General features: G+C 37.0%; 1 protein-coding gene across 1 annotated transcript; it reads left to right on the plus strand.

Moving 5' to 3' along the window:
* The first annotated feature begins 7,495 nt into the window (after positions 1 to 7,495).
* Positions 7,496 to 14,698, plus strand: LOC139151407 (uncharacterized). Its single transcript, XM_070724190.1, has 3 exons — positions 7,496 to 7,631; positions 12,447 to 12,624; positions 13,101 to 14,698. The coding sequence occupies exons 2-3, from the start codon at positions 12,515 to 12,517 to the stop codon at positions 14,212 to 14,214; spliced, it is 1,224 nt and encodes a 407-aa protein (XP_070580291.1). The 5' UTR covers positions 7,496 to 7,631; positions 12,447 to 12,514; the 3' UTR covers positions 14,215 to 14,698.
* Positions 14,699 to 15,817: the final 1,119 nt, after the last annotated feature.

The raw sequence follows: 15,817 nt of genomic DNA on the forward strand, positions 1-15,817 counted from the left end.
CTTTACACTGAATACCAGACAAGCAAAATTTTAGAACTGTTATTCAGATACTTTTCGGTATCGATCTATTCCCTTTCTTTATTTGAACATTTTGATCAATACTGATCAGTTTTATGATCAGTGTAACACTAACCATAAGAATTCTTAGCCCAAGCCTCGATTATCTTTCAAAACACGATGTGTTTTGACTTGTGATAGATTTTCTGAATGGTTTCGTTTGTTATGTTTCCCCCACCACTATGGTTGGAAATTATTAATCTGCGGTATAGCCTCATCTGAACTGTGTTTTGTTTGCCAAAGGTATGTCTTCGTGTCAAAGTTTTGGCCCAGGTGCATGACCCCATGACCTTCCGTAGCATAACTGTTACACACGTTACAGCTTTCATTTCATGGGCTGCACAGTGCTGACATATTCCTCGATAAGAATATTCCAGTTTTTTTCTGCATGTTTACTGAGGGGGCAATTTCTGCCTCATTCTTCAAAATTATGGGGCATGCAGACTTGACGTTTGGGGGGGGGGGGCAGTATTTTTAATGCTTACTAATGACATTTAACAACATTTCCTATCAAAACATGACCATAAGAAAGGCACTAGTATATCCATCGAGACTGAACCACAACTATGTCCATGGCTGTTCTTTTCGATGCGTACACTCCACGTTATGCACGTCACCCAAGTTGAACGACAGACGATATTTTGTCTTTTCCGAGGGAATAGTCTGACTAGACACCAGAGCAAATTTACAGGTCACTACACTATGCGCTTGGGTCACCATGCATCGTATGATCGTGCTGTACTTGTGCCCGATTTTCGCGCAGTTAGTAACTTTTAATGGGCAGAAAACGGCTCGAAATGCGCAATTTGCGAAATCGCACAGTCGAGAGAAAACCCTGATATTCCAATACGAAATACCAGACACAGTGCAGTTGTGCCGATGCTGTGTCGTGTCGTGTCGGTCATATGACATTTTGAGTACACGATGTGTTACCGTTTGCTTTCAAGCGCCTCTATCATTATGAGGGTTGGTCTGTATGTTCTTGACGGTAACACGATTTGAACTATTTTGGGATAATTGGATCTTCATATCTTTCAAATTTCTCAGAAATCTTGGATGCACTATAGCTGAATGTCTCAATATTACAAATTACTCATAAAAACAAGTGTGTAACGTAAAAAGAAAAGCAGATTAGCTTACATTTGCAGATTTTAAAGACATTACTTCACCATCCAATTATCCCAAGTTAGTTCAAATCGTGTTCGGTGTACAAGGATTTTGTGTTTAATTAAAAAGGCGTGTCTTCGTGACGGAAAGCCATGCGCAGATGTTCAAGAAAACAAGTAAATTGCCACAGTATTTATTTCACCTATGACATATACGTCTTGTCAAACATCAAATTTTGTACAATATGCAAGGTTATTGTTGACAGATCAATCGTTGTCCGAACTTGCAAAAAATCCTTTTTCATAAATGGGCACTGCACACTACAGGTTGTGTATACAACTTGAACATCATGGTAGTATGCGCCTCGAAAGTGAAGGACTTAAACTCTTCCTCAAACTTTCCTCAGTGAAACTTTCAACCACCCTCTTACCAAATCAAGAATAAAAATCAGTGCAAAGTTTGATACCAGAGAAGCAAACCATCTAACATTTACGGTGACATTTTTCTCACTCCAAGAGCTCTAAAATGCCCCCTTCCCCCCAAGTGGAAGTTCAGAAAAGAACTGTAAAAGTTTGAGAGTCCGAATATCTCAGTATCCGAGGCGCATTCTAACTTAAATATTTCGACACCAACCATTCTAGCAGTAGGACAAGACACTGTAATTTACAAAGACAACCAGAACAATCGAAAAAAAATAAAAAAGTTACAGCCAATGGAGCTTGAAAAGGTTTGGCATTTTAAATCTGAGGGCCTATATGTACCGATTCATACACATAAGTGTACTTTTAGGCCAGTGAATATTCTCCATTGAAAATTAATTCATCGGCTGATTTGCCTATACTTTATTAGTAAAAATACTCATTCATACACTTTGCATACAAAAGGACATTTATCATTAACACTTTAAAATTCCCTTCCCATTACATTGCAGGTTACCCAAAAGATAGACTGATCAGAGACTATCCGGATTTTCTTTCCGTTTTTTAGCTTTATTACTGATTGCAATTTGGAATCTTCAACTAGAATAGTCGACAAGACCAACATTTCTATGGAACGACAAAAGTATGTTCTGAATAAGAGCAATACTGAAGAGACATACATTCCAAGCGTATGAGCAATAATATGTACCGTAGTATTGTGGTATTTTCAGAATTTTCGTCTGATAACTGAGAGAGTTGCACCGGAGCGCTGTCGATAAAAAAACATTTTTTAAGTCGGCAAACACGATGGGGACAAACGCAATTTGCTCCGTTTTGTACCTACTATATTCGTTTAAAGAACGGTTCATTCTTAAGACACTTATGTCCGCCGTGTGTGCAATACCTTTAACGTAAACCGACTCAGACCCAAAATTTAAAAAATCTGCAGTGCGTAAGGGGAAATCTGTTAGGGCATGCTTAAAGCCATTTTAACTTCCTGAGAGCTGATGTCGTACCGCTCTCTGGTCTCTCTGCCTCCGTGTATCTGTCTTACTAGCTTCTAGATATTTGTCTGTCCGTTCGTCGGTGAACACGATTTCTAAAAAACTGCTGATCAAGTTCTATAAATTGAAATTTACCATAAAAGTGTAGTTACCAAGTATGAATAACTGAAAAGAGTTGGTTGGATAGGTTTGCATAATTAAGAATTAGCATTATAACTGACTTTTGACTCTCCGAAATTTAGTAAAATTTGGTTTGAGCATATTTGCGCTTACCTCTCTCAAGTTAAATGAAGTGATCTTAAAATTTGCATATCTGCACTTTTTCAGAATTTTGATTCACTGTTGGTCAGATCATCTTCACCACAATCACTTGTTTGATATCTTGGAAATCAGGTTCAAACATGACTCCAAGCACAGTCTTCAAAGGAAGGTGAAATCTGCATATGTATTTTTTGGACAAGTTTACTATTTTTTTTCTGTCAAAGCACATTTTCTCTATGAACACCAATTTGTTGGCTTTCATATTTATTTTATTTGCCTGTAAGGGTGTCTGCATGTAATACATAAATGTATGGGGTCACTTTTCTCGTTCTTGTCAAAGACATTTCTCTAAAGTATCTGTCCGGCAGCTATTAGGCTGCGTTCACAAAAACGGTTGGGGGAGGGGGGGCTGGAGGAATTCAGGGGGGATTCGAAAATTTTGCTCCACATGTAGGGGGATTTGAAAATTTTTGGTTCCCTTTTGAGTTTTACATTTTCCGATTCCAAGTTTTTGTAGGTAATTCAATGAAAAATGAATACCATTTTTATGTCATCAAAATTTTGTAATGTTAGTAATAATTTAACAAAATCTAGAACCATTTTGTCACATTTCATGACTTTTATCTCGAAAAAATCTAAACGTGTGATTTGTCGTAAAAAAACAAACTTGAGCCTCGTTACAGGGCAGAAGCTGCAACTGTTATTAATTTCTGCAATATTTCTATGCAATATAACAACTACAGTTTCTTGCTATCTCCCTACAGCATGCTCAAACACACAATATTTAGTTTGTCGACAAAGCCTATATATATAAAAATATAAATATGTATTTGGTGATAATTTAATTGGAGTCAGACTGACAGTCAGTTGTCAGTGATACAAATGCATGGTAGACTTACATAGGCTGTGATAGCAAGCTGAATACTGGACAATTCAACATGCTGTAGGGAGTAGAACAAGAACGCAGTTGTAAAACTGAACAAAAATATTGCCAAAATTATCAAAGTTAATACAGCTACTGCCTAAGGGTAGCCTCAATATCATTAATGCTCTGCTTCTGCAGTGTCACTGTTACTGTATATTTGAACAGTGACAGAGATAGCTCTGACTCTGATGTACATAGTAGTTGAAGAAGAGTTTGGGTCAAATGATGTTCATGACAGTGAAACACACTTGTACACAAGATTAGGCCAGAGAGCAACACATGGAAGAACACATAGAAATTTTTGAATTCTGGCATATGAGAATAATTAAATATTAAAGAAAAAAGATGGGGTCACCACGCTTGATTTTCTAAATTTTCACATTCTTGTTATAAAATGATACAGAAGTAAAACTTTGAACAGTAAAGACTAAAAGAAAAAATATGTGACCAAATGGAATTATTTATTTTTTAACCAAATTTGCAATTATTACACCCAAAATTTCAGAGATTAAAATATTTATTTGATGGCATATTTTAACCTTCCGGTATTGTCAGTTTTGAGTAGCATCTAATTCATATAGGTCTTGTTTTTTGAAACAAATTTTTGGTAGGTCACTGTGCAATACGGCAATTAGCCAGAATTCACAATTTTCTTACTCTCTCATGATTGTCATTTTGTGTGCTCTTCAGCAGGAGCAATTGACCTGGCCAGAGCTGGATTAACTCAAGTTGGCTTTTAGACCAATAAATCTAAAAAATTCACTGATGCATTTCAAGAACTTGCCTTGGGAATATGACTATACAAAGTGCTAATACAGGTAGTGTTGAACACCTGTGAGCAGAACGGCGCAATACATGTTCATTTTTTCTGCGCTCACATCCTTTACAAATATGCGAGCCTGTGATAGTTAGTGGGGACTTGAAAAATTTTGACCATATAGAGGGGGGGCATTTGAAAAAAGTTTGGGTACTTAGGGGGGATCTGAAAAAAAATAAGATTTCAATCGAGATTCCTCCAGCCCCCCCCCCCTAATCGTTATTTGTGAACGCAGCCTTATAATTGTTTTTGTAGGTTTGAAATGATGATTCATTAAGTGAATCTTAAATGCTGAAACAAATTTGCATGTGTAGTTTTTTTGGGCACTTTTTCTGAGTTTTGGTTTCATAAACCCCTTCTCTGAAACATATCATCCTAGATATAGACGGAAGCATATTCAGTTCATTGCTGGTATGATATTTCACACCATTAGTATACCATTAAGCATATTTTGTATCTTATCTTATTTTATCGTGGCTGTAGTAGCTACTACTTAGGGAGCGTTCAGTTATTATGGCCGGGGGTGGGCCGGCAAATTCTTCCTGCGCATCAGTCAAAATAAGTGAACCCCCCTACCCATTATACCAAAAAATTGATGACCCCCCCTTTCAAGATGACAAAAATTTCATGACCCCCCCCCCCCCCACATTGCTTGAGTAAATTAGCTGCACACACAAACACCTCAGGGGTATGGAGCGATAGAACCCCCCCAAAAAAGAGCTTAGATTTTTTCAAATGACCTTCCTTACATGCTCAGATTTCCCATTCTGATTTGCTATAATTTTGAAATTACCCCTCAAAGGGGTTGGACAGAAATTACTGGTGGATCGCAATATTTTTGCGCAAGCATGTGTACATATTTTGATATTTGGATTTAATTAAAAATCAGCTGTTGATAATGTTGATTCACTATACATAGCATACATATATTTTCTCATACATGTATGAGGAATCTATGTAATACTTTCTCAATGCAAAACTATATCTATGCATTTACAGATATTTGATAATATACATAAATGTACTTAAATGAAATAGGGTTGTTACAACTGGCATGTGGACAAAAAGTTTGACCTTAGAATTTCACCAAAAATGTTCATCCACTATACATGGGAGTCAATGATAAAATTGTGAATAATTTTTTTTCCAATGAAAAACTTGGTATACTTGTGCATATACAGACGTTCAATAATTAACATAATTGTACTTGATTAGAATATGATGGTTAAAGGTGCATATTATGTGTACAAGTAATCTGATTATGGAATTTCACTGAAAATGTTCATCCACTATACGTGGGAGTCTATGAGGAAAGTATGAATAAATTTTTTCAAATACAAGAATAGGTAAACCCATGTATTTATGTACTCTCCATTATTGATATCAATGTACTTGATTAGATTAGGGTGGTAACAAATGGATGTGTTTGCCAGAAATTGGATTTTGGAATTATACCAAAATGTAGATTCACTGTACATTGGAGTCTATGAGGAAAATATGAATAATTTTTTTCCAATACAAAATTATCAAAATTTGTGTATTTATAGACATTTGATAATTCATTTTAAAGTACTTAGTTAGCCTAGGATGGTTAAAGGTTGATATGTGTGCAAGAAATTAGATTTTGGAATTTCACCGAAATGCTGATTCACTATACACTGGAGTCTATGAGAAAACTAAGAATAATTTTTTTACAATGCTAAACTAAATTAATTTGTGCTTTTATAGGTGTTTGATAATTGATACAAATGTACTTGATTCAAATAGGGTATTTAAAAGTTCAGATGTGGACAACAATTATGATATTGGAATTTCACATAAAAGTATTATTTAACTTTTCATGGTACTAGTAGTCTCAGTACAGGTAACTGTTAAATAATTTCCGTGACAAAACTTGCTATATCTCTAATATGTAGGTAATTAGGAATTGTTCATTGCCCTCAGTGCAGTGAGCTTGATTTACAATAAGACAAGCCTCAGAGTTGTCAAGTCAAGATGTTCATGTGACAGATAATTATAATTTTGTTCAGATTTACAGGTGAATAACTTCAGAGAATGAAATCATGCAACGAATCATTTTTATCTCCCAGAATATTTCTGAACACTGAAACTGCTTATTGACGGGACGGATACTTATGAAAATTAAGTGACCCCCCTCTGAGCTGTTTGATAAATACATGACCCCCCCCTTTGCAGTTTTCAAATTTGAGGTGACCCCCCCCCCCTGGATTTTGCCGGCCCACCCCCGGCCATAATAACTGAACGCTCCCTTACATTATGTAATCCATTTGCAGAATACGTCCTTTCATTCTTTTTCATACCAGCAAAGCAAACTCATTATCTTCAGCGTATAATTTTAATGCCGTCATAGTGCGTCGGCCATATAGTAATATGCCAGAAGCGTCATGATGACATCAAAATTACACACAACATATGCTTTGACCTTGGCCAGGGTGCACAATTAATTATTGCACACCCTCAAACCAAAGTATTTCACGGAACTAAAAATTACCCACAAGACCCTCCTATTTGTACCATCGTAGATTAGCTTTCCAATGATGGTTTCTATGCTAACTTGAAAGTCAAGATGTAACTTGAAAATTACGTTTACATAAAATCTAACAGAAAGTACATTTTTACACTGGAGTACACGGATGGAAAATGGCCATAAAATCGAGTTTAAACGCAATACTTTTGAGGGTCAAGCAATGACTGACTGGGGTTAATTGTTATCATACAGTTTCTTTTCCTATGCCGTTCGGAAAAAATGAATAATTCATGTTAGGTAAACCAGATGTCACAAGTTGCCCTAAAATCCTTAATAAACATACCACTTGTGTTTTACGGTACTATGATACTGCCTCTACTTTGGTTTCAGATACAGGCAAAGTGTTGTTTTCGGATCGTATTCATTTGTGACTGTTCGAATTCAGTTGGGATCACAAACTGTTCGGAATTTGAATCCAAAATATCTCCCGACGGAACGCAAGACTCACGGTCAGCTATTGCCACCACGCAAACACACATCCACCACGGAAACGGTAAGAAAAATGTTCTTTGATTTTCATGCAGCGTAAAGTTATTCCCCTGAATTCATAATGTCACGATTTCCTTACTTCAAGTTAATAGAGCTATTTAAAGGGGATGAAATGACTATATCAGAACATTCCGTTTCAGTTGCGAATAAGTTGTTGATTAGTTTATCACGCTACATCCGTTTTATGGGACAAAGTGCTTGTTTACGGACAAATGGCGGGCCCTGAGTGGAGACAATTGTATATATGGTTTAAAATCTAAGATACGGAAATTATCAGAACGTTTTATTTTTCTCTGAAATGTACTTCCACAATCTACTCCTTCAGACCAACCTATTCACCTCCCCTGTACAGTGACTTTGTACAAAGACAAAGCCTGAAGTAGACACGGTTTAACTGGACTTGAGAGGGTTGACAAAATCTAGCAGCGAAAACTATGGTGTGATATGAAGTAGACAAAACGTGCATGTTACTTTCGTCCTCTCAAGTGAACACAATCGTAGGTCCATCTGAATAGGTTTAGGTTATCTGCATATATGTCCACACAGACTCAGTAACAGATGTCACCCAATGTCATTTAATAAGTAATTTATTTATAAACATTCTACCAATTTAGTTAACACCCATGACTGCAAAATGGCCATGCCTACACAACAAAATGTATTGTCTGCTGGCGTTAAAGAATCAATATATATCCATACAAACATTCAACACATATACTTACTTATTAGTGCGAGTGCGAGCGCTTCATTTGAACATTGTTCAAGGAATGTCTGCATAAAGGCTTAATCTCAAAGATCAGCACCATATAAAGTGATTGCCATTTGATGTTGAACCAGCTAATTTATTTCAAGTTTTGACTTCGGAATCATAGCAGAGGTGGTCATTAAGGCAGTTGTGTCTGCATCTAAAAATGAATGATATGAAGTTGCTATTTATCGAAACAAATTACTTTAACTCTCAACATAAGGAAAAGATTACAGTGTAAATTTGTTATGTTCTGAAGCCTTTGCTAGTTTTTTTCAGTAATCTACAGCTGAGTTCATAGCGACTGGAGCTGGAATACTCAGTGGGGTAGGAATAGCACTGTATAGAAATAATTAATGCCAGCTAAACCAAAAAGAACATGATTTGCGCAAAGACATCTATTGAGAAATGGTATATTTTTTGTCTATCAGTATGGATAAGTATAAGACCAGTTTTTTGAGTTGGCTTGACATTTAGGTTGTACAAGTATTGCTAACATATGTGTGACAATTAAAATGGGGATAATTTATGCAAAGAAGTTAATTAATAAATTGGATACGTGTCGATTGTCTGTATAGACACATGTATAATCCTTGCTGCTTGAGTTGGATGCACAATCATGTCATGCCAGCAGACAAACCTTGTGTTGTATATGTATATAGTCATGTCTGTAGCCCAATACGCTGTATTGGCATAGCTGTTTTGCGATCAAGGGTGCTGATTATAATTTATGCAAAGAAATAAACCATACACTGACATATAAATGATCTGTTTGTTTGGATACACGTACACGGTACAGACAACCTCGTATGTGAGATGGATTCACACTTGTGTCAGAATGATAGTAGCAAAATGGCGTGCAAGCTTTGTCTGCTACATAGTTTTGGCTGCTAGATTTTGTCTGGCCTTTTCAGCCAAATTCGCAGTGACTGGAGATCGAATACAGCCTATCTCTTTTTGGGACTAAGTGTCGGCACGGCTAATGTCCGTGAGGGGCCGTAATCACACGAAAACATTACCTTACAGAAAAGTAGTTGATTAGGAAAGAGATCGGAGCCGAGAGGGCTTGTTTTTCATTTTTAGATATAGTGCGGTATCTTGATGCTCTACAGCAAAGTTTTGTTAATAGTTTAGATAACAGGGGCACACATGTTGACATTTTTGCTACAATGATCTTATCATGACTACTGCAGTGAATCCTAATTTGTATTCAACACAACTATGATTTGCAGTAAACATCAAACCAAGTTTTGCTTCTTCCATCTATTGCACATGACATTTTATGTTTTATTTAGATCAAAATGCTGTCATTACTTTAGTTTTGGTATTTTAAATCAAATCCCCTGAATTTGGTATATATCCTGTATTTATGATTGACCGTTTCATGTTTTCATGTATATTCAGAGAAACTCAGTTTTCTAAAAATCCAATATGGCGGCCAAAGTCACGATTTTATGAGCATAAAATTGTGACTTTGGCCGCCATATTTGATTTTTGGAAAACAACCATTCAATCTACGAAAACAATCTTCTCGAGAACTGGGCAGGGGGACATTCGAGCTGAGATAATGCCAACATTATCATTGGTGAGTAGTTGCAAGTTTGAGAAGGGAATTTTATTTGGTCACAATGTTTGGCAGTCATATTGCCATTTATGAAGAACCTACAATCCCGGACCTAAATAATCATTATATATATTCAGAACTATTTTTTTAAGAATCAAAAATCAATTTGAGCTAAAATTTTACCCATCTAATCACTAATGCGAGTGCATTTATCTGTGCAAAATGCATTCCAAGTGGTCACATGGTTCCGTGGCCATATTGCCATTTACAAAAAAACTATAATAATCATTAAATTATATTAAAACGGAACCAAATACCATTTCAGTTCTGCTTGGCAAGTATGGCGCCAGAATGTTTTGCCAAACTTTCTTGGACGACCTTGTATGACATTGGACTTACTTTTAGATATCTCAGCAACTGCAATGGCTAGAGATTTGCATTTCGTTGGATATTGACAAGTAATGCAGGACATTTTTCCTTGAGCTACTTTCATGTATCCCAGAACTACAATCGCTAGAAGTATGGTTTCTTTGGCATATTGACCAGTGGCAACACATTTTTACCTAATGTTTTGGATGACTTTAATCTTTGATGTCCTACTTTCACGTATCTTGGCAACTACACGGGCTATAAGTTTATATTGATCAGGACAGGCTTTTTCAATGACATTTGGCCAATTTTAACATATCTCAAAAATACTAAAATGCAAGAGGTTTGGATATTGTAAGTTATTGACCGGTATTATACAACAATTTCTGAACAACTTTGTGGATGACCTTGGTTGACCTTAGGCTTACTCGACTGGTTTTGTGTGAGGCCTAGCAGCTAGGCGATGTTGCCGTGAGTGTGTGGGGGTTCGAATCCCGTTTGGGTTACAGTGTAATTTATATTTCATACATCACAGGATCGTAAACATTGCTGATTTGGTATAAAATGGTATGAGGCAGCTCCTGGATGCCTCTCTTCAATATCCATTTCACGACATTGATTACATAAATGCCCAATTCTCTGCCGAATATTTTTGACCCTTAAAATTGGTTATTGTTGCATGTAAGCTCCGGCCCTGTCAACGATGCTTGCATCTTCAATTAAAATTTGCCGTGACATTAGGATGTATTATGGTATGATAGTTTACATCGAAAATTTATGCATGGGTAAGGAAACTTTTTCAAGGGTAAAATGTAATTATTAAATTGGTACAATCGCACCTATAGTTGTTAATTTTAATAAGAAACTTTCTCTTCTGAAATCAGACCAAATTTTCCTTTGACAATTGTTGAACCAATTCACTCGGACGTTGTTATATGGTTGTTCTTATTTATGATGACAAGACTACTGATAGTCAAATTGTGCTCTGGCAAGACAATTAAAACATGATTCTCAGTAAAATTTCCAGTTGTGTTAAAGTTGACAAGTGTGAACTGAAATTACTTGACGTATATTCTAAGTCATCTTCTATGAAATTCATCTATCATCTATATTTCACAATATCGTCCTTGGTTGGGCAGAGGAAAACATTGCGTTCAATGTTTAGGATCGCAGGATTAGGGGGTTCTCTGGGCCAAGGACTACAACTTTGAGGCCCTGGTTAAAAATTAGCAGGGCACTTACTCAAAATTGTTCTGTTGGCATAGTCTAATATAATGTGTAGACTACACTACTAATTATTTATATTCGACGACAAAAAATTCCTGTTTGAAAACTAACACATGAGTGAATTTCAAAATCTTTGATCTCATCTGCAGAAGAGATGGCAAACTGCTTTTCTTATCTGTACAATTAGGGTGAACCAATTCAAATGTACTAGTGGTCGAATATAAACAAATGAAATGGACCTTGGTCGCCAGTTAATCAATACAATAAATAATGTGAACTTGTGCCAAAAGGTGACAGACAGTATCAAAGGGTAAGAAGTCACCGCATTTACCCTGTGACATGTGGTAATAAAGGGATGAGCAACCATACAAACGATAAATGACGTCACGCAACGGGTTTACAAATAACGTTTTCTCAAAAACAAAGTCAATAGACGGAGGACAAAACGTGGACTGCGTATCCCGAATGAGCGATTTCTCACAGCCGATTTGGTCTACAGGCCGGGTCAACCTGTGTTTAGAATGATCCACGGCGAAATTATAGTTCAATGTTTGGAAATTGAATTTACGAGAAATTGGATTTGGAAATATTTGACATAAAACTTGTGAAATTGGCCAATAAAAATAGCATTTTTCTTAATTGCTACATAAGTCATTGGGTGACCAAGAGCCAAACCAGGGTACGTTAACTTTGTCCGTTGCGTTTATAGCGCATAATAGTGGAACCGATTTTATACTGCAATATAGCTTACTGCAGGTACAAGTCCCAAACACACCTAGTTTTCGACGGCAAACAACGTTCATACCGATAATATCAATGTTAACCAAGAGCGAGCGAAGGTACCAAATTCGTCATGATGACCGGCCATATGGTCGATGGCTGGCTATTAATGAAACTCCTGCATTCTCTTTCAGACATTGACGTAACCATCGTATTTCTTCAGGGATCCAAATATATCGTTGCCGTTCATGATTTCAGTATAATGGACGTGGTCAGACTCCACATGGGCACATTTATTATCATCACAGCCTCCCTGGTGATTACGTGTATTAACATTTTTTTCATACCATTAGCGTACAAACTTTATTCCAGGTATGCCCAGAAATTATACTTATCGCTAATTCTCTCTCTCTCTCTCTCTCTCTCTCTCTCTCTCTCTCTCTCTCTCTCTATATGTATATATTATATAATATATGTATTTATATATTCAATATATATATGTGGTTGTGTGTGTGTGTGTGATGTACGCATGAATCTTTACCCTTAAGTTTAATTAAAATCTAATCTATCCGCAATCGCGAGAATGACACTACCTTCACCACTGTACTCCATGAGAAGAAACATACATGCATGCATGCATCTATGCATACCTACCTACGTACGTACGTACGTACATACATACATACATACATACATACATACATACATACATACATACATACATACTTGAGACAGTGTTTTGATATGCCTTGTGTTTACTGGTACGTAGTATACGTGCATCAATACTTATTTGCACCTTTTTGGCGTGCGTAAGAATGCATTTACGATGACATCATACTTTTTTGCAGGACATCTTACGTTTCGCCATTTGAGTACCAAAATCCAGGGATATCTCAATATAAGGACAGACAAATAACTGAACAGGCCCCATCAAATATTGTTGTGAATGATCTGACGTTTAATGAACAAAGAGACGATTTTATCTCAACACATTTTCTTTGGTCGAATATGATGAAGACACTACCCAATTTCTTCATTGCGCCTGACCATGATGGAAAAACATTACCTGAAAAACTTTATCAGGAAAACCCAACCATTGTCTTTGTCCATATTCCTAAATCTGCTGGAACAACCACACTTGAGTGTCTGAAGCATGTTGCTGAGCAAAGAAAACTGGGGAAGCCACAAAGCATCTGGTTCAGGAACTACCTGAGTATTTTCAAATCTTTGAAATCTGGGAAACATCGCCGAAAGAGGGCGTATCTTGGAGTTTTTGCACTTGGTGTTTGCGACTTCGTCAACCAGCCCTGCTCCTACTTCACAGTCTTCCGTGATCCAATCGAGCGGACAATCTCGTCTTACATGTACTGCAAGAAAAAACTAACAGATAAAATATGTCACGCAGCTGACGCAAGAAATATGACTGTCAGGCAGTGGGCCTTGCACCAGGGAAGCGTGGTGTTCTATCAATTACTACACAACCCTGAGTTATGTAAGAAGCAATACAACGTTGAGGCCGCTGACTTAATGAAAAAGAAAGATTATATCAAAAGGACAAAGGTCGACATACCTTGCTGGTACAAGCAAATTCTTCTGTTACAAAAAAGGATCGACAAAGACAGGAGGCAAAGAATTCTTAATTTTATATTAGCGAATATGAAAAATTTGTTCGCTTTTATCGGCTTAACCGACAAATACAATGAGACCCTGCAAATGCTGGAAAAAGTCTATGATCTGCCGTTTTACTCGGTATGTGCCGGTGACATAAAGAACAAAGCAGTGTACAAAATCTCTGGTGACAATACAACAGATTCCAAGACCATGACTGTTGATAATTTGAAAAAAAATCTGATGGAGGATCCTGAAGTTAGAAGAGTTTTATATGAAGATATGGAAATCTACAAGGAAGCTGTTCGCATCTTCAACAAACAGCTCGACAAATTTAAGAGTCTGTCCCAATAGTGCCGTGTACAGCACTGAATTAGGTTCATGAACATAAATTAAATAGTCTTATATTTCATTTGATCAAAGACATTCTGTAAATAAAAAGCTCGATAGAATGTTTCCGCACATTTTCAATGCCAATGTAATCTGTACATTAGTTTGCTGTTTTTCTTGTTTCTCCAGTCTGCTTTGTTCCACACGTCACGTGCTGTCTTCTCTGCCTTCAACACCGCGTTTATTTCTACTTCGGACGCCTCCATTTGTTGAAATGTCATTGTTTGTTTCTTTTATCCCGAGATCAGAAAGCAACCTCGTTCTTCTTGGCTCTTAGTAAATCTGGACTTATAATCCATAAACTGCTTTGACGATTAAAAAATATCAGAAATGTGAGCGGATTGTAGATAGGAAGTGGTTATTTCATCGTTTGATTGCCCAACTCAAGCCATTATGCAATAATTTGGTTACTCCTCTTTCTAATAAAATGACTTTCATTATTACACGACCTCGGGTCACGTTATCTTTCTGGCAATTAAGTATCTAGACTGTCGACAGTCCCTTGTGCCTTTTCTGTATCTCATTGGTGTAGTCTCTTGAACATACCTACAACGATGGGGGGAATCGCAAGCCTAGTGCCAAAGGTGCGAGCTGGGCATTCCTGGCTGAAAGCATACATTGACACAAGGGACTGTTGTCTGCAGCAGGACTTGCATGGGTTGGTATTAATTATTCATAAGATATGACGTTGAGAACAGGGTGGAGGCAAAGGAAGAAATTTGCATACTAGAGTTCATAAGTCGAAGTGAGATCATACAGTATAGATGTCGACTCGACTCGTCTTGAGGCTGAGACATCGGCTGAAAACAGCGGTTACAACAGGAATTTCCCTTTTGTTGTCGTTGAGGGCACAGCGGAAGACAACACTCCCTCGCAAATTACGGCATTCGCGGCTCGAGCCTTCGGCGCTTCGCTTGCGATTCCCCCATCGTCGAATGTGGGAGAGACTACATCAATAAGAAACAAAAAAGGCGCAAGGGACTGTCGACAGTCTATAAAGTATCGTAACGTTAAACAATCTAAACTTCTGCTTTTCAATCTGGTGTGTTTTTTCCCTGTCATTTTTCTGATATTCTTAAAACAGTTCAGAGATCACAAATATAACTATACTAACCTGACCCGTTTGCATCCTACACTGTACTTTCTTGTTCTCTTACTGCTTGAGACTGCAATTAAATAAACACCGGGTGAAAAGTATACTTAGTCTTAAATTGCTCTACTAAAATTCTTTCAAATCTGAAGGTGGCACATTTTGTTTACCATGCCAATGTCAAAATCATGGCTTCAAACAAAATAAAATTGAAGATGAGAACTAAAAACAACATTACATGGCAAAGATCCGAGCGTTGTGGCAAACTTGTCTGTTTCCCTGTTTATTTAAGTTGATACATGTGTAATCAAAAGGAAGAAAATGTGTACTGTTACTTAACCTCATCTACGAAACTTTTAGTCCTCTCAGGAGGTCTGCAGATAGATGTATGCATACTTATTTAGGTATTTGAACTCTCAAACTTTTACATTATCCTTTTGGTCTGCTACCCATTTCGAAGCTCATAGAGAAGCTAAA

Source organism: Ptychodera flava, chromosome 15, assembly GCF_041260155.1.
Source record: "Ptychodera flava strain L36383 chromosome 15, AS_Pfla_20210202, whole genome shotgun sequence".
NCBI lineage: Eukaryota > Metazoa > Hemichordata > Enteropneusta > Ptychoderidae > Ptychodera > Ptychodera flava.

Coding starts and splice junctions, on each gene's coding strand:
- LOC139151407 (XM_070724190.1), top strand. CDS start 12,515: ATGGACGTGGTCAGACTCCACATGGGCACATTTATTATCATCACAGCC. Junction 12,625..13,100: donor GCGTACAAACTTTATTCCAG/GTATGCCCAGAA, acceptor ACTTTTTTGCAG/GACATCTTACGTTTCGCCAT.